This window comes from Leptonotus elevatus, chromosome 15 (assembly GCF_054856555.1).
Source record: "Leptonotus elevatus isolate MCC_2025b chromosome 15, RoL_Lele_1.0, whole genome shotgun sequence".
In the NCBI taxonomy this organism is placed as follows: Eukaryota; Metazoa; Chordata; class Actinopteri; order Syngnathiformes; family Syngnathidae; genus Leptonotus; species Leptonotus elevatus.
The window spans coordinates 8,862,035-8,886,616 of NC_141253.1; the positions used below are offsets into that span (position 1 = coordinate 8,862,035).

General features: G+C 38.3%; 1 protein-coding gene across 2 annotated transcripts in view; it reads right to left on the reverse strand.

Moving 5' to 3' along the window:
- Positions 1 to 565: 565 nt before the first annotated feature.
- LOC147161854 (leucine-rich repeat transmembrane neuronal protein 4) overlaps positions 566 to 24,582 on the reverse strand; it is a 98,337-nt gene continuing 74,320 nt past the window's right edge. The window contains exon 3 of one of the 2 annotated variants that reach the window (XM_086096930.1): positions 566 to 8,118. In XM_086096930.1, the coding sequence (XP_085953056.1) occupies positions 7,801 to 8,118 (318 nt within the window). In that variant the 3' untranslated portion in view covers positions 566 to 7,800. The remainder of the gene's footprint in view (positions 8,119 to 24,582) is intronic. The other variant, XR_015097274.1, reaches the window with a different exon arrangement.

A 24,582-nucleotide genomic window follows, 5' to 3' on the forward strand; every position in this document is an offset into this window, starting at 1 on the left:
CTACTATGACATTGCAAAGGGAAGAAAATCATCTTATGAAGCAGATAAAATGTAAATACCATAATAATAATAATAATAATCATCATCATCATCATTATCATAAAGCGACTTTTTAAAATTAACTTAAAATGTATTTATTAATTTGCAACCCCCACCCAAGCATTTTCTGGTCCCCATCTTGTACCTAACCTCTAAATGGATTTTTAAGAAACTGCCATACCCAATGAAAACAATACCCATCAGAGACAGACTGACGAGGTATAACTCATACTTACTTACCTTGGGGTTCGGGAGCTTGACTGAAACTATGGTGGGATATCCACCAAAGAAAAAATCATCCTTCGTATGTCAACAGCAAGGCCAGTGTTGTAATAGTTTGGGATTTTTCATTATGGTTAGTTTTAAATTTTATGTTTACATTTGTTTTTCAAATTCAGTTAGGTTTCATTAGTTACTTTTTACTAATTTTTATCTTTTCAAAAACAGTTTTTTTTTTAATTTCCTCATTGAACGGCTCCCGTCAAAGAGCCATATGTCCCATCACTAAGAAATGAACCACCACTGCTTCCATCTTATATGTTTATTTTTTTTTAATCATCATCAAAATTTTTACAAAACATTTTCTGACAATAATTTACTCAAAGAGCCATATGTTTGCACTTGGACCAAGTTTCCACAAAAATGCTTTAGGTCTGAGTACAATAAACGCAAAAGTCCAAATGAGAGAGGAAAACAAAAACAAAAACATAAAATCAAAAACAAAAACAGCAAAGCAACTACCAAAGAAAACAATGCAGCACATATTTACACCCTACAGAAATCAACGCTCTGCAGAAATTGGATGGGAGGGAGACAGCAGGGATTCAGTTGTTTTGCACATTTACAGTAGGAGGCTGGGAAATAAAGGGAAAGTGCTTTGGGCCTGCATGAAAACAAAGACTTATTCCGATATTGCTTTCTGTCAGCTCCTCTCTGCTTTCTCGCTCACTGTTATGACACATTAAATACAGGAATAAAATGCCAACTTGTTTAAATTCAAACCTTACCTTATTCGGTGTTCACATTAAATACAATTAGGGGCATAAATGGGCTTTGTCAGGCAAATAAAAAAGTGTGTTTCCCTGACAAAGGTTAATGATCACATCTTGCTATTCTGCGTGCCCTCTGACATGAGCAATGGCAGAAAAACAGTGTCAGGACAATATGAGTCACAGGTTAAAGACCTTGGGCTAATGTGAAGCAGCAATGGACAATAACAATCAATGGGGACCGGGCAGACATGAGCATCAGTAGTGGTGACATCGGCTTAAGGGAGGTAGAGGAGTACATGACGCTGTAGGCACACACACACTCAGGCCCATCATTTATTACATGCAGACTACGGCTATCTTGTAATTACACATCTGTTTAAGCCTTGAACATAGCAATTCACCTCTTTTTACAACCGTGACAGAAATGTAAGTTTGCTGTGTGAAATATTGTGGTGTTAAGTATAGGACTTGGGCATATTAAAGTAAAATCAACCTTAAATATTTCTTGACAATAATATGTTATATGTGACCTCACTACATTCTGATTAATATTACATTTTTGGAATATGAGTTATGAAGCAAAATCCAGCCGTTTTTATCCATCTCGGGGCGGCCATTTTGCCACTTACTGTGACATAAATTTGGCTCAAGCAACAACCAACCAGAGCTCACCTGTTTTCTGAAGCGGAGCTATAATTGCTTGTTACTCATAATCCACAAATATTAACTAGAATACCATATTTAGACTAGTGGTGCTGCATAGAAAATATCATTGTCAAAAAAATTGTTTGGATTGACTTCGCCCTTTAAAATAAATAAAAATATATATCATTTGTCTAAATGTCCCACTAACTGCACATTTTCATTACAAATCTACTAGATTTTTTTGAGAAAATGCTTGCAGCACCCTATAATGTCATAATTTTCCTGAAAGTAATATAATTTGCACTTAACTTGACTAAAAATTTAATCAAACCCAATAATGTAATAATTTCACCAATAATGAAATAAAAAAAAAGTCTGACTGATATTGTAGCACTTTTACGTGACGTAACGTAATAGCTGTGACAAAGTTCAGCGGAACAAGCTCCGCCCACTTGGTTAGAAATGCTCTGCCGCAAAGACTTCTCGGTTATGATATAAAATATATGATTATTTGTAAATAAGTTACAGTATTACAAAATCAATCAGGATTTTTTTTTTTTTGCATTACACTATTGGTGAAATTATTACATTATTCGGTTTTTATTATATTTTTGACCAAGTGCAAATTTTATTACATTTGAAGGTGTTATTTTAATTTCAGGAAATTATTGCATTATAGGGTGCCACGAGGCTCCATTGGGCTCTCTGAGTATATGAAGCAGTGCCTTGTGAATAACAAACTGGTGCACTGTCAAAGCAGCAGAAGCTGCAAATCCGTATTTGACTTGGAATTAATTTATCAAATCTATTTACTAGGTAATGGATTAGAAATTACTGAACCATCACAGATTGCCTTCGGTGAACTCAGATTGATGAATGCACCAAAAGCTATAGTCATTTTAAGTATTACTAGAGTGTGTGCACTCTTGTTTAGTTTGTGTTTTTTTGCTGTCAGAGGCTGAGAAATCAAAGTAGAATCTTGATAGTGTAGTAAACATTCACATTAGATGTGAGTCTCTCTGCAATTGTTTGTACGTGAGCATGCATATATTTAAACATTTTACAGAATCCAAGGCAATTCACAAATGCCCTTTGCTTGCCATACAGTACATGTGTGCTCAGCCGTGTGAGAATCCCAAGCAGTTTGTATCCTTTTAGCACACTGGGAATAGACTTGCCTGAGACGTTCAGGATTGTAACAAAAGCTTTCATTGTGACAGAATAAATGTACTTGCACTTATCCATTTGTCCTTACAATTTTACAGTGTTTCTGGTTTACTCACTGCTGCTGCATTTAGCTCTTCCTCCCTTTAAAGTTTTTCACTGCAATTCTTCAGCCTTTTTTTTTTATCATCCCACCACATGCAAAATGAAAATAAAAAGAAGTAAAGAGAACATAATGTATAAAGCAAAACCTCCCAGTAGGAATGAGGGGGTGTTGGGGAGCATGCTGTGTACTAAATCCTAAACAAACACAAACCTGTTGGTGTAGTGGGCCTAGCACAGATGAAGTTGAACCTCCGCTTGAACATGCACCATTAAGCATGCAGAGCCTTTGAATCCCACTCCTTAATGGTGAAAGAAATGGACAGCAATAAAACAAAACAAAAATAATGACTCCCAGTGTGGTTTAGAATGTACATAGCACATTCAAGCACATTTAGTTAACTTGTGTAGGAATTGAAAATGGACAAAATTGTTGCTATTCTGTTCACGAAGCAAAGCACTACAATGGCCACTGAAATAACTTGGCACTCAAGAATAACAATGCATAAAACATTACAAAAAATAAAAATAGGCATTGCTTTATTTCATTGGGACAATACAGAATTATATGGGGGGCGGCGTGGCTCAGTGGTAGAGTGATCGTCTCGCAACGCGACCACATCGAAATATCCTTGAGCAAGATACTGAACCCCCAATTGCTCCTGATGTTGCGTCAACATTAGGTGAATGAGTCCAATGTAAAGCGCTTTTAGGGCCTTGTAAATAGTGATGGACAAATGAAGCTTCATGAGACACTTGTGGTATTTTTTGACTCATCTAGATGGCAGTATTGGTTTAAGGAAAATGTGGAAATGTAATCAATTTCCATTGCACTAACTAGCCTCTACATTTAAGCCAGAAGCACCATCTGGAGTAGTAAAAAAAAAATAACGCAGGTGCTTCATGAAGCTTCATTTTACCATCACTAATTGTAAGGTGGAAAAGTGCTAAATAAATGAAGTACCATTAACCATATATTTAAAAAAAAAAAAAAACGGGGGCGGGGGGATAGAAAGACTTAATCAAACTAGCTTTGACAAAAATGATTGCTCCTCCCAAAATGGAGTTGAGTTTAGTTTTATGGTGTGTACAACATTGATCATGGACCACAGAAAGGTAAGGAGAGCAGTCTCGGGGGATTAGAAAGACAATTATAGACAAACGTTGTAACATTGTATTTGTAATTGTGACCATGAAACACTACTTAAAAATTATTTTGTATGACGTTCAATAAATCAGGATGAAACTAATCTTTAAAAAAGAAGAAAGAAAATGTTGATCTATTCTTTCTTTGTTTTATTTTTTTTTATACTTTTACTGTACAGTCTTGGAAGTTATCGGTTTTTGACTGGACTGGTTTGCTGGACTAGCAAGAGATAAACTGTAAATGGTGATACTTTTCCTTGGCACCCTTTCCTTGGTTAACCAGAACGAAGAAGCAAATTTAAATCTAAAAAAAATTTAAACATAAAAAAAAAAACATTTAATCATTCATCATTTAAAAAGATATTCCAGGAAACACATTTGCCAGCTGTTGGGTAGTATTTATCCAGTCATTAGCCTGGAAAAGCAACATTTTTGCTGTGGTTGAATTAGACATGTTCTATTGCTTAATGACTGTTAAAAAATAAATAAACTAAAAAAGAACGAAAGGCAATGCAAATAATTGGAGTATTTACCCATGGGCACACAAATACAAAATACTGTTTTGTTAAAATCTCCACCCATGCCGGAATTTTCCAAAAAGCAACATAAAACAGCATTTGCGTGTGCGTCAAAGGCTAAAACACAGTGAAAAACCTGTCCGTGTGGACACTGCAGCTGTACTTTTTTGTCACCATGCTTTTGTTTGGCTCAGAGCAAAGTGGTAAAGCATGGCTGCTGCCATTTTTGCAATATGACAGTGTAGTTCTTACGCTGAACCACAGAAGGCAATACCAACAAAAGTACCAAGGTCCAGCATGAGACTAGATAAGCTTAATGAGCCAGATAGCGAGCACTACTTTGCAGGGGTCGGAACAAATCCCCCAAAACAGTCCAGCCCCTAACATGGTCTTCTCAGACAGATATCTCCTGCACTGTCAATAGCATGCGTGGATAAATCATTGAACAGGTCTCCCCAGGTCAACAAGAGGCAGACATAACGTTTGGGCGTGAGTCTTATAGAGCAAGGCAGACAGTATACTGTATGGACAGAATTGAGAGCACTCCTATTATAAATATGTTGGTAAAGCCGCTTTTACAAAGGAAACTCCACCAGCACTATGAAGCAACGAAGCGAATCAACGGCATTTTGTATGCAATGCACTGTACATCAAGGGAGGTTGAACCCCTCATTTTTTTGGTGAAATTGTAAATAATTTGTGAATTTGCTGTTTTGGGGACTGCATTTGTTCAAACGCAAAGTAATGACACATTAAAGAAATATATGATTCAAACTCATAGCGCTGCATATGGCCACTGAGTTGACAAGTATGGATACATACAGAGGTGGGCATTCCGTCAATATTGGTGGAAGATCCGTCAATTCGTCAATGACAGACGCCCATTGTGTTGACGATGGATGGGAAACTTTGTAAAACTGACAGACTAAGCATTGCCGGAAGTGGGTTTTCGTCCATCAATGTAATCGTCAATCTACCAATGACGGAATGCCCATTTTGTTGACAAATGACGGAAACATGGACAGACGCTAGTGATGGACAAATGAAGCTTCATGAAATACTTGTGATATTTTTTTACTCCTCTAGATGGCACTCTTGGTTTAAAGATGAAGTGGGAATCAATTTCCATTGTCCTAGCCTTTATATTTAAGCCAAGAGCACTAACGAAAGACGTAAAACAAATAATAACCTCAAGTGCTTCATGAAGCTTCATTTTCCCATCACCAACAGATGCCCATTTCACTGAGGAATGGCGGATTGACGATTGCATTGCGGTTTGGCTTGAATTATTGACAGATTGACAATGACGGAAGGGTTAAAGATTGACGGGTGGGGTTTCATCCGTCACTGTAATCGTCAATCCGACCGAATGCCCATTTTGCTGAGGAATGACGGATTGACGACATTGGAATATTGACGATGACGGAAAGGTGCCTTGACTGACGGACACTCAAAATGTATTGACACGCCCACCTCTGCATACTTCACAATAGGGCTTTAAAACTTTCTTTCATCATCAAGCTTTGGGAGATGATTGGATGACAGAAACCACTTAGGGTTTAATAGTTATGGGAGTGAATAGAAAAATATTTATCATTGAAACAGGAGCAGGACAGTTTCAACTTTATAACACAGAGATCCCACACTGGAAAATGAATAAGGCTCCTCTTCTGTTCATAAGATGTTTCAGCAGAAAGTCATATTTTCTTGCCATCTTAAAAGATTTTGTATTTACATGATAAATAAGTTCTATTTGATTTTGACCTTTGATACGTCTATAGAATGTCTTGACATCATCATTGCACACCTCAAAAAGTGTCTCTTTTGTTCATGACAACAAACAAAAAGAAAAGATAAATAATTACCCAGTTTATTTTCTTGATGACCACTCCATGTGGGAAATGTTCTCACAGTTTGTTCAGTTAATCTGGCGATACATCTGAGAAGAGTTCCAATATCTCCAGGTTTATTATCACTTGTGGAAAAAAAAATCCATGTTCATTGCTTGCTTTGAGTCTTTCTTGCTCCATAAGTCAATGAACAGCAATGCTTGACATGTTTGTCAAAAGTTTACAGAGAGCCATTATGTCACGTACTGGACAAGAGGGAGCTGTCAGGCATTATTCCCAATTCAACCCTGTGGATTCATCCATAGGCTGGGCCCATGTCTACATGATTCAACATGCCCCCACGAGGCACTGGCTTGCGCTGTGGTGGGGAGAGATGCAGGGAGCGACATGGTCAGAGATGATGCTCTCTTTATTCTCATGTGATCGGGGTGCGACATGATTCCAAATGGGGCAGTGAGGGTGGTCAGTGGACATCTTCAAGGGTACAATATGTACAATACTTGTCAATCATTTTTGCTTATTGGTTTAGCAAATTATTGTTGGGCTGTACGTGAGTACATATTTGTCATTCTTTTAACAGGACCATGTTTAAGTTTGAAGCATGCCCCAAAAAGACGATTACAAGTTTGTGGGTGTTACTGTGGAACGGTTTAGAAAATAACTTACATGATGAATGGCAACTCATAATTATTAGCCAATCTGTTAGAAACACTGCAGATATTTAATTTATCTAAGAACATAAGTTATCAAATATGCTTTTTCATTGAATTTTAAGAATGCCCTCAGCGTATGTGCGGTTCAATAATAAAAAAAAAACTCTTTGGCTTGATATGTATAATTGAAGTAATTAATTATATCCCACATCCAAAAGAAAAAGTCAAACAAAGCAAAGACGAACTCAGTGTAATTATCCATCTCGACAGAGGACTGATCTTTATGGAATAATTATAGAAATTTGCATTTGTGGAAAATTGCTGAATGTAAATTATCATAGCAATCACAGTTAAACACCCTGTTTGTCACATGAAATCTACCTATTTTTGTGTGAGAGCTCCTTTCTGTCATCCCAAAGTCAGAGTACATGCACTTCTATAATTTCGCAAAAGCATAACCCGTTACGTTGAAATGGGGGAAAAAAACATAGTAAAAATAAACTTCTGTTTTTCATATAACCCAAACCATCTTCAATCAGGTGTTGTCCTGGGGACTCTGTATTTGCTCAGATTGTGTGTATGGATACCAAAACCTTTCTTCTTACTAATGTTCCTCCTCATGTTCCAATAACCAGCTCCGCTGCCCCATCATTTTTAGGTCACAATTCATCAGAGGCTCATGTCCAGCTCACTAGCGTCCAAATTTAAGTGTACCGGTGCGCTCAGTGGGAAGACCACTGCTGGGAGCCTCAGTCGTTGGTCTGAGTGCTGGTGGAGGAGAACGAGGCCCTGGTACTGAGGGCCCCATGGTGGCGGCGGTGGGCACAGTCGGGAGCGCCACTGTCTGTATAGCGCCCCTCTCGCAAGGCCCCAGGTCTTCCAGACCCTCGAGACCCTGAGGGGGGCCCTCATAACCCATGTTTAGCCGCAGGGGTTGATGGGCTTGGCAGTAGTCTACAATCGGTTGCTCGTATCGGTAGAAGGTCAGCGCACCCATCTGATGAGGAACCTGTTTGCAGTGTGAGAAGAGGATAGCAGAGGGGACGGATTGGGATATACAGAGAGAGATAGCAGAGAGCAGAGTTGGGACGAGAAAAGGAAGAGACAGAAACACATTTTTAGAATAATTAGACAAACTGCTTTGAAAAACACACACACATATTGCTTATAGCGTGAAGGAGGTACTGAACCCCACCAGTTTACTATGCACATTCAATTAAAATGTTATTTTTTATGATTATGAGTTTTGCTAGATAGCCAATTGCTAATTAATCATTCTATATGTATAGAACATATTAAAATGAATAAATAAATAAATAAATAAAACACAGCTGTTTTCTTAGGATGGAACCCAGGGGCAGCAGCTAGTGTCAACATTTAAAGTGAGCCGATGTGCTCATTATGACTGATGTTTGGAGCCTCATTCCCAAAGTCCCTGTCGTTTAAACATTGATGAAAAGACAACTCTAAGGAAACTACGCTGATTATGACACTGACCCAGGCATACAGGAAGATAACAAGGCGCTGCAGGGATTGCTAGTAGGTCTTCGTTACTTATTACATGTGACTACAATCTCTCATATTCTTTTTATGTTTGGTCTTCGGGATAGTAATACTTTAGTTATAAAAAAGAAAGTCTAGCAAACTTAAGCAGCATCAAGGTTATGAGTAATGATTAGACGAAACCAAGCCTGGACTCACCCCCCCCCCCCTTTTTTTTAAAGACCATATTAAGGAAAAAAAGAAAAGAAAACTGACTGGCGACCGTGACCCTAATGAAGTGCAGAAAATGAATAAAAGGATAGATATATTTTACGCTGCATTAAAGCGCTTTGTGTTGCTGGATGCATTCTTCTCTTTTTGAAATGGTGGGATAATACATTTTTAAGCACTATATACATTTGGAATGTTAATTTTTCATCATGTTTATAATCCTTTCCAGGGCAGTTTAATGTGCATTTGTGGCTCAACCCTTCAGCCCAATTGGCAGCTTATTGCTGGCCCTCCATCATCATCATCCTCACATGGTGACCATATGCGTCTCCAGCGACCTAAAACCTTCCAAAAATGTTTGCCTGGACGCATCTGCAGCATTTGCTTTTTACAAATGAGATGCATTTAATGTGAAAATCAGTCTAGTCATAAGATTTATGAACGGGAAAATGCAGATTTGGATGTGGGGATGAGTTTTTAACAGGCGCTGCATTGAATAAGCCTGTACTTTCTCTCCTGTGTCATGCCACTTCAAAGTGTTACAGCCAGGAGCACATGTCACATCTGGCCATTTTAGTTTAGCATGTGACCTCACTCTCTCCCCAACCTTAAAATCATGCCAAAAAAAAACACATGCGACTCTTGTGACAACTAAGCCCTCTTAACTTTCCAGTGCATAATAGCTGTAAGTATGGCTTAAAAAAAAAAGATAAAAGATGCAAACATGAAAATATCAGGTAAAGGTGGCAGCTGACCTGGATTAAATAAACCCATGCCTGGCAGAGGAGCATCATTAGATATGTGCACAAAGGCAACACAAATCTCATCACAATAGCACAGACATTCTAAAGACAGGACATGACCCTAACAAAGTGTCATTCAGTAATTCTTACCCTACTTTTTGAGACCTCAGAGAGGCTAGCACTCTGCTGCATGAAAATAGCCATTTTTCTCTCAGTTTTGAGTGAGACACTGAGATATTTAAAATTATATTCCTGATGCAGGACTTTTCTTTCATCATTGGCTAAAGATTCTGATTTGGAGGTGCTGATTCACATCTTGGCAGCTTCGCACTCAGACGTGAAACGCCTCCTCGGCTTCCAAGTGTTTCTGTCTGCACTGTAAACTGTACACATTTAAACTTCTTGCCAGAAACGACTCATGTCTGATCGAAACTCATGCTCACCCTCCAACCCTCTATTCTTTGTGGGCCAATAATTAGCCATCGATTGGATTTGACACAAACAAAATAAATCCCCTTAAGCCTTGCCAAGTCATGCTTGAGATAAGCAAAACAAAAAGCAGAACTAAAAATTTTAATTTCTAGGAACTTTAAAAAGTATATAATTTGTATCTAGGGTGGCCAGACGCCCAGGTTTAACCAGAAACCAACTAGTGATTAAAATTGTTTTAAATAGTTCCTGGTGAGAATTTATTTTATATTTGAATTTACATGAAATTGTAGTGTCCGGGTTTTTAATTTTGAAAATGTTAAATTTTTGAAAATCTCTGAACTCATGTGCTCCCAAAAACGTATAAATATGTTCTATTTTAAATGTTTTAAGTGTCCCAAAAACGTATTTAAACGTTGTTTTGTTTTTTGGGGGGAGAATATAGAAGGCTTTGATGCAGCCTCTAAACTGCACAGAACGGTTGAAGCCATGGTAGTTATTACATAAACGGCCATCAGGTGGCAGCAGAGTGTAAGAAATCAACCAAGGCCCTGTTTCAAACAAGCTGATTTACCCACAGTTCTAAATAGATTTGTGAATAATCATGAAACTAAGCTATATTCTAATGCCAATTGCTGCAAAACGGAAATAGATTTAATTTACTTTTTTTCTCTAATCTTTCATTTGGTAGGCGCCATGTTTTTAGAGCAATATTATGTGGACCTTGCAAAATCAGTCAAAATCCAGTAAAACAGCCGGGAGCGAAGGGGATCGCTTCAGTGAAAATGGCCGGGAGTGAATGAGGTAATTATGCTGATCAATGCTATACACAGCTCAAGCTAAATCAATGGTAAAGCCAACAACATGCAGTTCAAGCTTGACCCTGAACCATGGATCTAGACGGAAGCCTCCCCAGAAAACCTTGCAACACCAGGTCTGTTTTAAATAAAAATGGTGACTTGTAGCCTGAAGCTAGAGCATAACATGATTTGATTGAGTCGTGCCGCATTATAATTCAGCAATTGTGTAACACTGCAGTCATATATTCTTATAAAACCGCTACTGCGAGCTGGTGTCTGGTCCAAGCTTTAAGATGGATAGCAGACCTATCCCCTTTCTGTCCCCCTACCAAGCCTTTCCGTCAAGCAAGAATCTCTATAACTGCTACCTCTCTTACTTCCTGAACCTCCTTCTTCCTCAAATGGTCTCCATTAAGTGAGGCTGACTCATTACATTATAGGCACTCAGTGGATTACTCCCATCATTTCCCTCTCAGTTTAAACCCTTTACCAACCTGGCCTCGGCCACCACAGCGCCACCTCAGCTGCCGTTACACACACGCGCGCGCACACACTGTGGTCCACCTCAGCTCTGCTCACGGCTCCCTGCCCAGTGCATTGAATTAATTACCTGATATTAACTCCAAAGCATCTCGCTGGATCCAATCAAAGTGCCAGGGCATTAATTTGCCCTTGTGCAGAAGTTGTGTGACTACCACCCTCCGGGTTAAGTACAAAGTGCAAAGACACATATCCATTCCATTGTTGATACTGTAAATATATTTTTCAATGAAGATCAACATTATAAGTGATAGACACTGAAAAGTACCACATTTACATGGACAAAAGGTCATGATTAACGAACGGTGTAAGGTACAGATTGCCCCCTCTGAGCAATTTCAGGCTGTCCTTCAAGCATGAAGAAACAGTCAGATGTGTGAATGATAAAGATCTTGTCTGATGATACACAGTGTTTTAGATTGATAATCAGAAAGTTATTCAAACAGTGGAGAAAATTGCTGTTTTCACAAAGTGCAAACAACATGCTCAAATTCATAGAGGCATACCAAGCACCATGATGCAAAAACTGCAATGCCGTGAAGGTATCATACTATTAGGGCTTGTGCTGTCAAGTGATTACAATTCCTAACTAATTAATCGCAAAATTGTCTGTAATTAATTGTGATTAATCACATTTTTCAACTACTATTATCTACAAAGATTGTAACATATTTAAAATGTCAAATTTAATGTAAAATCAAATACAAAGTGTATTTTGATTTAAAAACTGTTCGAAGAGCTTTCTTTTATCCTTGAATATGATTATTTTCCTGTAAAACTGTTGAACTTAAAGATCAAAACTGAGTCATCTTTACATAATTTTTCTTACATTCTTCTCAAAGAAACAATTCTCAAAACTTATTTCTTCTAGGCTTAGTTCTGCCCATCAGCACCACACCACCAGTGTTGATTTGCGAGGCCCTGTGGATGTTATTTGAGCAGGGTATTTTGCAGAGGTGGGCACTTCCGTCATTACGTCGGACGGTCATTGATGGATGCCCACCTTTCGGCAAGTGCTTCTGCATTTTCGGCGAGTGTTTTATGATGCCTCGGAAAAAAATACAGAGTCTGAGAAGGACCGCCTACACTTAATCAAAGTAAGCAGAGGTCAGCTGCCACAGGAAGTAAATACAACTGAGTTAGCTGAGTTAATTTATTTTAACTCTTATTTTTATAAGTTATGATTTTTATGGCTAATCTCCCACATAGACTCAGAATCATTTAAGAGCAGTAAATGCTTCCTCTCTCTCTCTCTCTCTCTCTCTCTCTCTCTCTCTCTCTCTCTCTCTCTATGTATCAAATATAATATCATAGCATAATTAAATACGTATGCTCTATTATCACGCAAAAAAAAAGAAAGGCCAATTCCGTCCATGTTGTATCTCACTCATGAAACGACACACGAATCCAAGTAGAACTTAAGTCCTCAAGCTTGCATAAAAATGTTTGGGTGTAATCTGGATACAACATTGTACATTCAGTCCAGTATATGAAGTGTACTGCTAAAGAGCTCCACTGGTCAGGTAAAGGAAGAAATATCATTTGAAAGCTAAATTACAATAAATGCCTAATTTAATTTTTTTTATAGAACTGAACTCTCCATTTTTAAGGAAAATGGTAGGACTGCCACAAGTAAGCATTGTGTACTTTACCTCCATTTTTAACATGATACAGTATGTGACCAAAAAGGTAAAAGTTGAAGCACTGTGCAATAAAAGCAACATGCAGAAGGAAGCGATGCAGAGAAAAACTTTGACGTTTCCATTGCATGCTTGCATTATTTATGAGAATGTTGTTTAGTCGAGTTATTCGATTGCTTATTGCTGCAGTTGCAAGACATTTCCATAAAAGGAGCAAAAATAACAGAGCCACACATGCTGCACTGCTGGATGCATATTTTGAGCCCTTGGATGTCTGCCACCAATAGCTGCGCTTCTGCTAACAATGACTGGCACCCCGCCTCCTCCTGGATCCTGTCTCTGTATGCCTGAATGCACTTTCGTCACTTTGGTGACCTTCAGTCCCAAAGCTCTGAAACAATCGGTCTAAAAAGCACCCGACTGCCATTTTGTGTGTGACTTGCCAAAAAGATCAGCATTATACACATATTTTAATCATGGAACTGTAAACTACTCTTTCTTATAATGGTGGTTATCGGTTACTTTACTAAATTTGACTATTTCTGCTGTTCAAAATAAATGTCTGGGGGGTCATTTTAAATTAGGTACACTGTAGATATACATGTGACCCTATGGATGCAGATGCCCTGTGGAACATCATACGTTATACATACAAAAAATATATATATATTTATATATATATGTATATATACATATATATAAAAAAAAAATAAAAATAAAATAAAATAAAGAGCAATGATGATGACATTTCCGAATGAACAATACTGAGCTCTTTATAAAAAAAATAAAAAAAATACGTTATACATACATTATTGCACATACTTAACTGACCACTTTTTTCTTTGCTCGACATAATTAGTATGAAGGGATTTTTATGACATGGTTTAATTAATGTGTTACTTAAAAACATAATTGGAACCTCAGATCAGAAGTCTGTCATTGAGCGTCTCGTTCTCTGTTGGTAAATATCAGCAAGACCAGAGTCTGCAACAATGAGCGCCAACTACAAGCTGGGCAATGTTTCAAGATAATGCAAACGTCAGCATGACAACACCCTGAGAATGACAATAATAAATGGCTGTTTTTTAGTAGGAACAATGCCTGAATTCAAAGAGCTGGTTCTGTAGGTATCGTCATTAGTTTTATGTGGAAACAGAAACAATACTAACAGAGGCATGTACAAAGGAGGTTTAACTGGATGCTTGTAATTTTCCTAGAACAAATTACAGTCATTAGCACTAAAACTAATAGGATGGGTGTTGTGGGATGATTGACCATTACTTGAAAATTCAGGGATTCCATTTCATACCATTTTTTTCTGGCGCATAATAAAAGGAATACAATCATTAAATGACACATTTTTATGACATTAGTCTCCTATACAAGACTAGAATAGAAACTAAAAAATTTGGTGTTCGGGATTAGCCACCAAAATCATCTTGTGAATCAGACTCTTGCTTTGCACAGTAACCTGAGAAGGTTTTAAACACGATGTCAGAACATTTCCAGGACTGGCGGCACAAAAGATAAATTCTAATCCAAATTACAAACAACAAGTTTTCCCGCCAGAGTCTAACACACTTTTACTGACATTTATGAGACAACAAAAGCAGTCCTGGAAGGAATTTGCCACGAGTTGTCCTGCCACAACATCTCTTTAAAGATGTGCTGATGGATAGTCTCGTCCAAATTGAAGGTGACAATTCTTAGTTTATAGTTGGGTTCGTCAATTTGCACAGTGGTTGAGAATTACTGATACAATAAATAGAAACTTCAATGCCATCACATTAGATTTTTTTGAATCCCAACTAAAAGAGACACACAAACATACATAAACGCAATGCCAGCCTCTGTTTTACCTGGTATCGTATCCGTCAGCACATTACAGCATACCTTATTACACCCTCAATGTTTGAATGTTTTAATTGAAAATGCAGCTAGACTACTGAGACTCGAGACAAAATGTTACAATTTTCACAAATAAATAACTACAAGCTGTACTACTACTAGAGATGAGATAAAAGAGGCCTCCAAGGAATGTTTTTGTCATGGCCAAAACTGTAAAGTAAAATAATGTGCAATGCTGCCTGACCTTGCTGAGTATAAAAGTAAGCCGTCAATGTCCATATTCATGCTGATTCTCTAAAACGAGCAGTGAGCCTTCCACTAATTCCACAATGACACAGTGGCCTTTTTGTGCCTGCTGACTCCGGATTAAAGCATTTCCAACAAAGTTAACCATATCTGTGGGAACAAGTACACAAACAAAACATATAATTCCACTCACAAAGTCGGCTTCAACGAGGGGGGGGGGGGGGGGGGACAAAAGAACAGAACAGAATCGAGGCCCTCGCCCCCCTTTTATGCACCGATGAAAACCCAAAATGAGCACTTCACAACAGTCTTCCACTTTGATACATACACTACACATGATGAACGCAATAAATGGGCCATGAAATGTTACTGACAGCTTGATGCTGCAGACTGCTTTTTCTCTCATGAGTTATCATCGCTTGAGTACGTGTTGTATTAACTGGTCACTACTTAATATATGGATGTAAAAGGTTTGATATTTACATCCTAATATCAAGCAGTACATCTCAAACCTTTTACATCCTTATATTAAGTAGTGATCAGTTAAGACAACACATACTCCATATAGCAAAAACCGACGTTTTACGTCATTTTACGTATGAATGTCATTACAACTGGTTCATATTAAGATCAAATGATACGGTTTTCTAAAAAAACAAAAAAACAATGTCTATCCTTTACTCTTCTATATTCATACACATGATTCATGCAAGGCCCTGCTGATTCTATTATCATCCCAACTTCCAAAATCTCCTCAGTGGCAAAGCCACGCTTAATGTGCTGCTTCCAGATATGGCAACAGTGTGTGTGAGTAATGAGCACGACCCTACATCAACTGTGGTTCAAAACTGAGAACATCAGTTCCACACTAATCAGGAATATTGGGGTTGGAGTGTGCCTGGAAAAGCAAGCAGAGGCTTTTAAAGGCTGTAACTAATCAGATACAGTACGTTAAAAGGAGTTGGGAATCAGCCAAAACTGATAAACAGAACATCTAGCCTCTGCTTCCTTTTGGGCGGCTCTATGAACCAAGTTAGGAATATTCTGACACAGATGTCCTTTCATTATGATTTTCAAGCTATAATAAAACCAGAATGGTATTTTACCTCAAATACGTTTTTTACCACCACCATAATCAGATTCCTGATGGTTTATCAGAACCAATCAACAGAAGCATTTTTTGAGCCGGTACTTTCCAAGAGGAAAAAAAAAAGTGACTGGACATATATACTCTTAAGTGACAACCAATACAGATAAACAGATAAGTGCTTGCTCCCCTAACTTGTAAATTAACCATTAACATACCTTGGCAGGTTCTGATTAAGATATACTCTTAAAATACTGTATAACACTGACTATACTATAATTATAGTGAAAATGCCCTTCGTTTTAGTCTTTGGTCATTGGTAATTAATTTAATGCATGAGCCTTTGGGGATGATTTGAAATGTGATTAAATACACATCCTTTTTTTAAACTAAAACTAATACTAAAAACTAAAAATAACTACAACTAATAACAACAAACAGAACAACCCTGAAAACTAACTTAAAACAAGCTACATTTTTTTTAAAGCAACTCAAAACAATATCAAAACTAACTAAACTGAAAATTCCCAAACTATAATAACCCTGGCCGGGACAGGATATAATATCGGTTTAAAACAATGAAGTTGGCATAATCTGCCGGGATGCAGGAGCCAAGGCTCAAAATCGGGACGTTTGGTCACCCTATAGTAATGTTGCGGACCTGAAATCCATCCATCCATCCGTGCTAACAAGCATTTTAGCTTTTATTAGGAGAATGACGCATGCTCTAAAAGTGTTGGATCATTAACAGCAGACCACATTTCTGAAACAATAGAAATTTCTCCAACCCGCGCACATTTGTAATCACTACTTATTCTGCTGTGTGCCGCCTGACTAATGACGCTTGATTGGCTTGAAATCAACCCTGATGCAAGAGTCTCCCAATTCTGAATTGAGCTTGATTTGCACTTTCCATGTCCAGCATCAGTTCAGTTACCAATTGACTTTATCAAAACAAAAAACAAACAAACAAACAAAAAACAGCTTGGACAAATTTAGCACCATGAGTCAAATAAAAGCTAGTTGTATTGTATGTTCTTCTGAAAATGTTCACTTGAACGCAAAGCTGCTGTGAACGCAGACAATCAAACACTGAAAAGCAGCAGTAGAGAAACCTTGTTTGACGGATGTTTACTAAATGTTAATTAAAAACTGCCTGAATCCTCAAATCCCTGATAAATATTTCATCAGGTGGCTCTCGGTGATTGCTATTGTAATGGAGCAACAATATTTAGATTGCCTTCAGTGAAACTACCAATCAGCACCATTTCTTTTGTTTATGAGCCACCTACATACAGTGACCCTCTCCTCACACCCACTAAAACATACAACATTTTGGAGGGCCGGATTTTCTAATACAGGAAGAAATAGTAGTACAACCCACACAGACACAAGGAGAACAGGGAAATTCCACAAGGAAAGGTCTGAGCTTAGAACCGAAACCAGAACCTTTGTGACTCAGATGTGCTAAACCTTTTCTCTCCAATTGCCATGGGACACACACATGTTAGTCCAGGATTGATTCAAAACCGGATAAATGGTTTGAAGTTTGGAGGCAACAGTATGCCTCATTTGTCATTCTTTTGTATTCCCCCTCGGAGTAATTTTGGACTTAGAATATGCAACAATGACAATCACCATCAAATTAAGATGTAAATTTAGATCAAAAGCAAATTCTCCATTCCAGTTATCTAAAGATACTATACGCGAGGCCTGAAGTGAAATACCTCTGCCAAGAATACTTTTTTGTTACCCCAATTGGTTTGATTATTTAAATTGTTTCAAGCCCTACGGGCTAAAGTGATGCCGTTTTACACCATGTCCCATATTCAACTGGATATTAAGAAGGCTTTTCCTGGGTGAGACTATCATCCTTTTATCTATCTCTTCTCTCACTGGCAAACAATCTTTTGATGCTGGAAAATTAATGTATTCATTCAGAAAGTGTACATAGCAGCTCTGGGACACATGGGCACAGCAGGGCTTTGAGCTAAATGCCGCTTCTTCAGCGTAAATGGCTCTGTTTGACAACACCAATACATTCATGTTAGCAGGTTGAGGGGAAACACGTGCTGTGGCTTGTTGCTACTTAGACTCACTCACATTTGCAACACCTTTTAACTATTTAACCTATACGGCAAAAGCAACAATGTGTTCTGACTAGAATGTCATTAAAATATACGCTGAAAATTAAGTAATATAGTATGCAGTCGTACTTTGATTTACAAGTTTAACTTGGTCTGTGATAATGCTCATAACTTTTTCTCCTACATGTCTTTACTTCTAAGAAAAATAGCCCTCCAATAATGATTCACTAATTAAATTGAATGTAAAGAATTAAGACATTTTTGCATCATTATTTCATGCTTCAATGCAATCCTCTTTCTGGTGTACGCATCTTGGCACCAACCAGGAGGAACTTTGAAACACAAAGTAGAAATTTGGCTCTAAGCTGCAATAATTCATTATTATTGTTACCAACCACCAAACTCTCTTCATTCAATTCTAATTATTCACATTCCACTCATTCCCGTTTCTACTGGTGTGCCCCAGGGCTCTGTCCTGGCATTTTCTAGCTAATACTTTTGTGAATGTAATTGCTATGTGGGTGCCACTCGGCTCTTGCCTCTCCAAACCACCATTCTTCCACCACCCTCCTTTATTGACAGCCTCTCTGAACGAAAGTAATGATTCTACTTTAATTGGTTCAAACTCATTAACGACAAAACCGAAATGCCCCACAATGGAACCGAGTTCACACTAACTATAATAAAGTTTTTCTATCACAATTAACAACGCCTCCATTTTACTTTCACTTCAGGTTTGGTGTCTGGTTTACAACATAAGGGATGTCAAGCGTATAACATCACCTAGATTCCTAGACTTACATCCATACAATATTAATCACGATTAGCCTCCATTCTGCTGCCTTTCTGGAGTAGGTTAGTGTATACATAACATAGATGTATAAACAATGAAAACAAAAGCATAAAGATAAACTTTAAATTAAGTGTTACCATGTTTGCCCTGTGGGGGATCACAAAAAAAGACAACAAACTCAAAGGAAAGGAATAAACCCAATAGTTCACTTAAGTGAAGTCTAAACTTAGTTGTTAAAAGCGATATTGTAGTATTTCGAGAGAGTCAAATTTCGACTTGTAGGTGTTTCCATTGAAGAGCGTTTCGCTTCTGAGGCGCAATTCTCGTAATGTCTTGTCTCGCGAGATCTCACAGTTCTGTAGGAGGTGCTCATGAGTCATGATGTCTACGGAAGACAAATGCCCGGAGTTGTTAAGATTACTTTAAAAACATCTCTCTTCCCACTCATCGGGTGTGTTCAGGCATTTGGTGTTATGATGCGGACGGATAGAACGGATTTCAACGACGATGTGCGCCGTATGTAGCTCGATTGCTCGTTGACCAAAAGCGCCAAAATTAAATAAATGACTACACCATAAATAATTAAATAAATGTGTCATTAATTAATGAAATATGGAATTAAATAAATAAATGTGTTATTAAATGTGTCATTAATTATTTAAATGACCTATGATTATTTGTGTATATATATATATTAATTATAATAATTAGAATTATTTGATGGTCACTGTGTTGCGTTGTTTCGTAAGTTTATTTTATCTGTCAAAGTTTGGTGGGCAGGTCCTAACGCCTGATTGTTCACCCTGCTCACTAAGTCAAGGCAAATCCATTACAGAATAATGAAGTGAGTAGCTCGTAAACACAATTCAATAGGTTGGGTGGCGTTATTCACCTCAATGGGTGTGTTTTCATTAGACTCAGATTTACGCTCTCAGGAGGTGCTTTTTGAGACGTGTTGAAATAGAAGTATTTCGCAAAAGTGTAATGGAAACACTTTTCCTGTAGTCATGTGACCCCGCCCGGTCACGGAAAAAAGAAAGTAGGAAGTACAGGGCCACGCGCTTTTGTGTCGGAATTGCTTCCCGAGGGGACAACAAGTCGTATTAAGCACAAAGCGGTTTAGAAAGCGGTTTAGCTATATAGAGCCAAGGCTGCCACGGCTCCATAAATGCAAACAATTTATTCTCGTGCAATTATTTGAATGGATACTTTTACTCTTACCAAAGTCATTTTTATGCAAGTAATTGTACTTTTACTCAAGTACAAAATGGCAGTAGTAAGTACTTTTCCCATCTCTGCCTACATCCTTCCTGCGGGGGTCACATGACTACAGGGAATGTGCAAAAAGTGTTTGCATCACACTTTTACGAAATACTTCTATTTCGACACGTCTCAAAAAACACCTCATGAGAGCGTAAAAAGTTGTTTGCGATATTTGAAAGATTTTTCGAAAATCATGTGTTTCCGTTACCAGCTTGCTTTTGCGCAACTTGCCTTTTGCGCAAAACTGAGGGTAATGGAAAACTCCGAGGGCTCTATTCGTTTACAGCACATCTCAAACTTGATTTTCATCTCAGCGTAAGGCTCGCTTGTCAATTTGGCAAACCACTCTCCGCCAAGCTGGGCATGCTGGCTCAACCAAAGGAGTGTCGTTGGAGATGCACCCGGTGGATTGGCAATTTGGTGGCAGTAAGTCATTTTAAATGTGTGCCTCTTCAGACCACGTCTAAGTGCTGACGCAGAGTCGACATCTGGTATAACACAATTTTTGTCAATTTCATTGGAGTGCAGGCAGACAAAGCTCGGACATATATTTCATTCAGAAATACATAACAAACCCAAATAAATAAATAAGTAAATATTGATTGTCACATGAGTTGATGTAACTTATCCAATTAAATTGATTACCCTGATCCAACTTATTCAAACAGTAGTAGTGATTTTTATCAGTTTATTGCATGTTCTTTCTGGTGACAAAACCCATCAGCATGGTAGCATTAAAGGTGGGGTCTTAAGTTTTCACACAGAAATGGATGCATGCAGCACATGAAATCCTTATCAATCAAAACATCTGGGCTTCTGTTAATGAGTGGTGGTGATTTTGTCTCCAGCCTGTAGTTCGCCATTTTGTTGTGTTTTGCCAAAAGAGGAACGTTTCTTGGCGGAAAGTCAATGTTTACCTATACAGCCAATCACAGGGCGGGGGGCGTGTCGCTGAAGGCAGGCGCAATGTTGACGAGAAGAGTGGGGGGTTGAGCCATGGGAGGAGTCTGGTTTGAATTGTTTGTTTACAAACAGAAACGGTCAAAACTTAAGACCCCACCTTTAACATTAGTGCTACCATCACATGGCTAGTTTTTAGGCTGGGGGAGATCTGACGTGGCAGTGGCAATGGAACAGACTACAGTATACCCCATATCAGAAGTCAGTGATCAAAATCATAATTATCATGGGCAGTAATTTGTATAAAAAGCACAATAACGTATGTAGCACGCAGCTCGTGATGTCACATTCTGTAACTCTTGTTTCATGTAAATGCGATGCAGCAAGATAGAGCGAGAAATCAAAAGATTGAGGACATTGTCTTTCCCTTCTCTGACGAGTAATATGCCAATCCTTCACTTCCCGTGTGTTATTGTAGATAGGAAAGCAGCTGTGGGCTCTATCCTTTTGACTGAATCTCTCCCAAGGTAATTGCTCTTTCTACTTTACTTTCAAAGACCTGTCAAGTCTCTGTGAGCTAAATGACAGCCTGGTGGTAACTGAATTACGGGAGGATGGAGGAAGGAGATTTACAAAGCCTTCTCTTGTCGTACTTGCTAAATGGTCTGATTACGTGGTCATGTCCAGGTCATCAAGACGAGTGTTTCGGTGGCAATTTCCCCAAATGAATAACCCTTCTGAACTGGCGCTATGTTGACTGCATGATCCTATGTGAGGACTCTCTGGTTTAAAGGTGGAAGCGGATTCATGTATTACAGATAACTCTACTGCTCAATTATTGCCTTTTGTTTTTCTGGCAGTTTTGGTCTGTCTTGTTCTTGCTTCACACATGTATGACCCTCTTTACGTATGATATAGGTTTTCACTTTAAGTCAAAAATAATTAAAAGCTTTGCATGTCTTCTTCTCGTCTGTCTTTGTGTTGGTTTCTGAGCTGCAGAGAAGGCACGAATAGGTCAACACACTCACACGTACACTAATAAAACGTGCATGCTGCAAGATTTAAATAAATAGGTTTGTTTTTGTTTTTTGTTCGCCCTCCAGATGAAATGAAACACATGTATCTTACGTATATTATTGTAATCTACAGATATAAAATTAATCAATTTAGGATGTAGGCTATCAATCAATCATCAAAACTTATGAGGGGATTAGTGATTTTAATACCAGTGTTAGAAAATAATGTGTACAGTAAATCTATTTTGGTAAAGGTTTCTTTCATTGGTGTGACTATAATTACCATAACCCATAATTACTACAGTAATTGATGATTGTATGAACAGTCAATTGGTTTATCATTGTTCTCCATTCATATACAAATACATTTTCATAATGATGCAGCACATTTCCTCAACTAGTGGCCAGGGGCCATTATCTACTCAACTGAAGCGACTGCCAGATGTTTATCTGAAGGAGTCTCTTTTAGGTTGCGTATTCATTTGTTCAAATGCTCGACTGATACTAGGCATTGTGAACCACTTCGCTATGGATGACTATGCCTAAAATGTAAGCCATAATGCCACGTCTAGGCGATACATGTTTTCTCTCTCTGCACAGCCAAAAGAAGACACTTCTATTATGCTACGTCAAGTGTTTTGTTTCTTTTTCACCCAAGATCAACTGTGGGTGTGTTTGTCCACAGATAAACCCTTGTGTTTCTCACCAATACTTCCACTATTGCGTGCTATTTTGGGAGGGTACAGAATGGGGATAGAAGATGGGTGGAGATTAGATCGAAAGACTGTTATGTTTTCTGTTTTCTTCATGGTTGAATTAACTAGTGAATTAGGTTAGGCTGTCCCGCTGCTATATCATACTGTTTATTTACAGAGAGCATGCAGCTATGTTGATGTGCCAACAACCACACACCCGCAGTGGAGATGCTGGCAAAATAAGGGTGGAGTGCATCAAAAATGGTGCCCATATGAACCAAAGCATAAGGTTAGGTGGTTCTGGTTCTTATCATGTTGTATCAGGTCAAAGAGTGACCTGAAGTCTCTCCCAGCTGACATTTGCGTGAGAGGCTGAGGACATTTTCCCCCCCAAAAAACATTTGCGGGTCTGAATAAATATATCTTTTTTTCTTTTATTTTTTTTGGCAGTAGAATGAAAACGGATTCAATGCTTTGGAAAATGTCAATGCACCTGGCAACTAATTAAGGCATGGTGGTGATGAGAGCGGAGGAAAAGTATTTGAGGAGTGCTGTTTTATTTCTATATTTACAAGAAATACCAGCATAGCATAATGTGCTTCATCTCAATTAACAGATGTGCAAAGTTTTAAATCTGAAATGCTTTTCTCAGCCATCCGTTCATGAGAGTAATCATAGATAGTCTTATTAATAGATAAAGTACCATAACCAGCAAAAGTAAATCAAGTGTTTCAAAATACATATTTTCTCAGCCTTTAAAATGGTCTGCGCTGCCTTCAGTTTCCCCACCAGTTCTACAACTGTAGTTTGTAGTTTGCAGAAAAATCCCACCGTCCATCTGCCAGTCAGACCTCAGACATTGTGGACAACCTCTTGTTAATTCCCAAGTAACTCTCTCCATGTCTCTTAAGGATTCCTGTTTTTCTCTTGTGCATTTTACAAAGATTGCCTTTTGGATCTACACTCGTGAGACCTCAAAGTGATGACAATACAAGGAAGATGCCCTGCAATTGAACAAATTAAGAGTTATTCTGGATTTTATACTGTCTTTTGCTGCATAGAGTGCCTTTCTAATGTCATCCTTGAACATTATATTGAAAATAACTTGCATACAATAGTAAAGAGAATGGGCAATATCCAATAATGTTTTGGCAAGGCCCTGCATGTTTGCTATTAGAATGCATTTAGATTCAACCCTGAAGTGGTGGTAGAAATCCCTCAGCTGATTGTTGCACATTGCTGTCCATGTATGAGTACATTTTTAATTATTGGGCTTTACCAAGATTGTCTCTCTGGAGAAACAGTGTAACAAACACTCTGAAGTCATGGTTCTGCTCCTCACCACTGCATACACCTCCTCTTACAAAGAGACCACCTATGATCAGAACGATCACCACATGACCTGAGGACCTTCTCCTTAAATTACAGGACCTGGTTGAAAACACAGAGACTACATCAATTCTGCACAGGGATTGTAACTGTGGATAAATGAATCAATCTCAGCCCCCACATCACCACCTTCAGATCTGCGATCAAGGAAGTGTTCTATTGCACAACATGAATATTATATATGAACGTTGCATGCTCCAAGGTCCCGCCCCAACAGTCTGCAGCCAAATAAACACTACCCTAGCCAGATTCGAGCAACTAAACCCCTGACAGTGATGGCACAG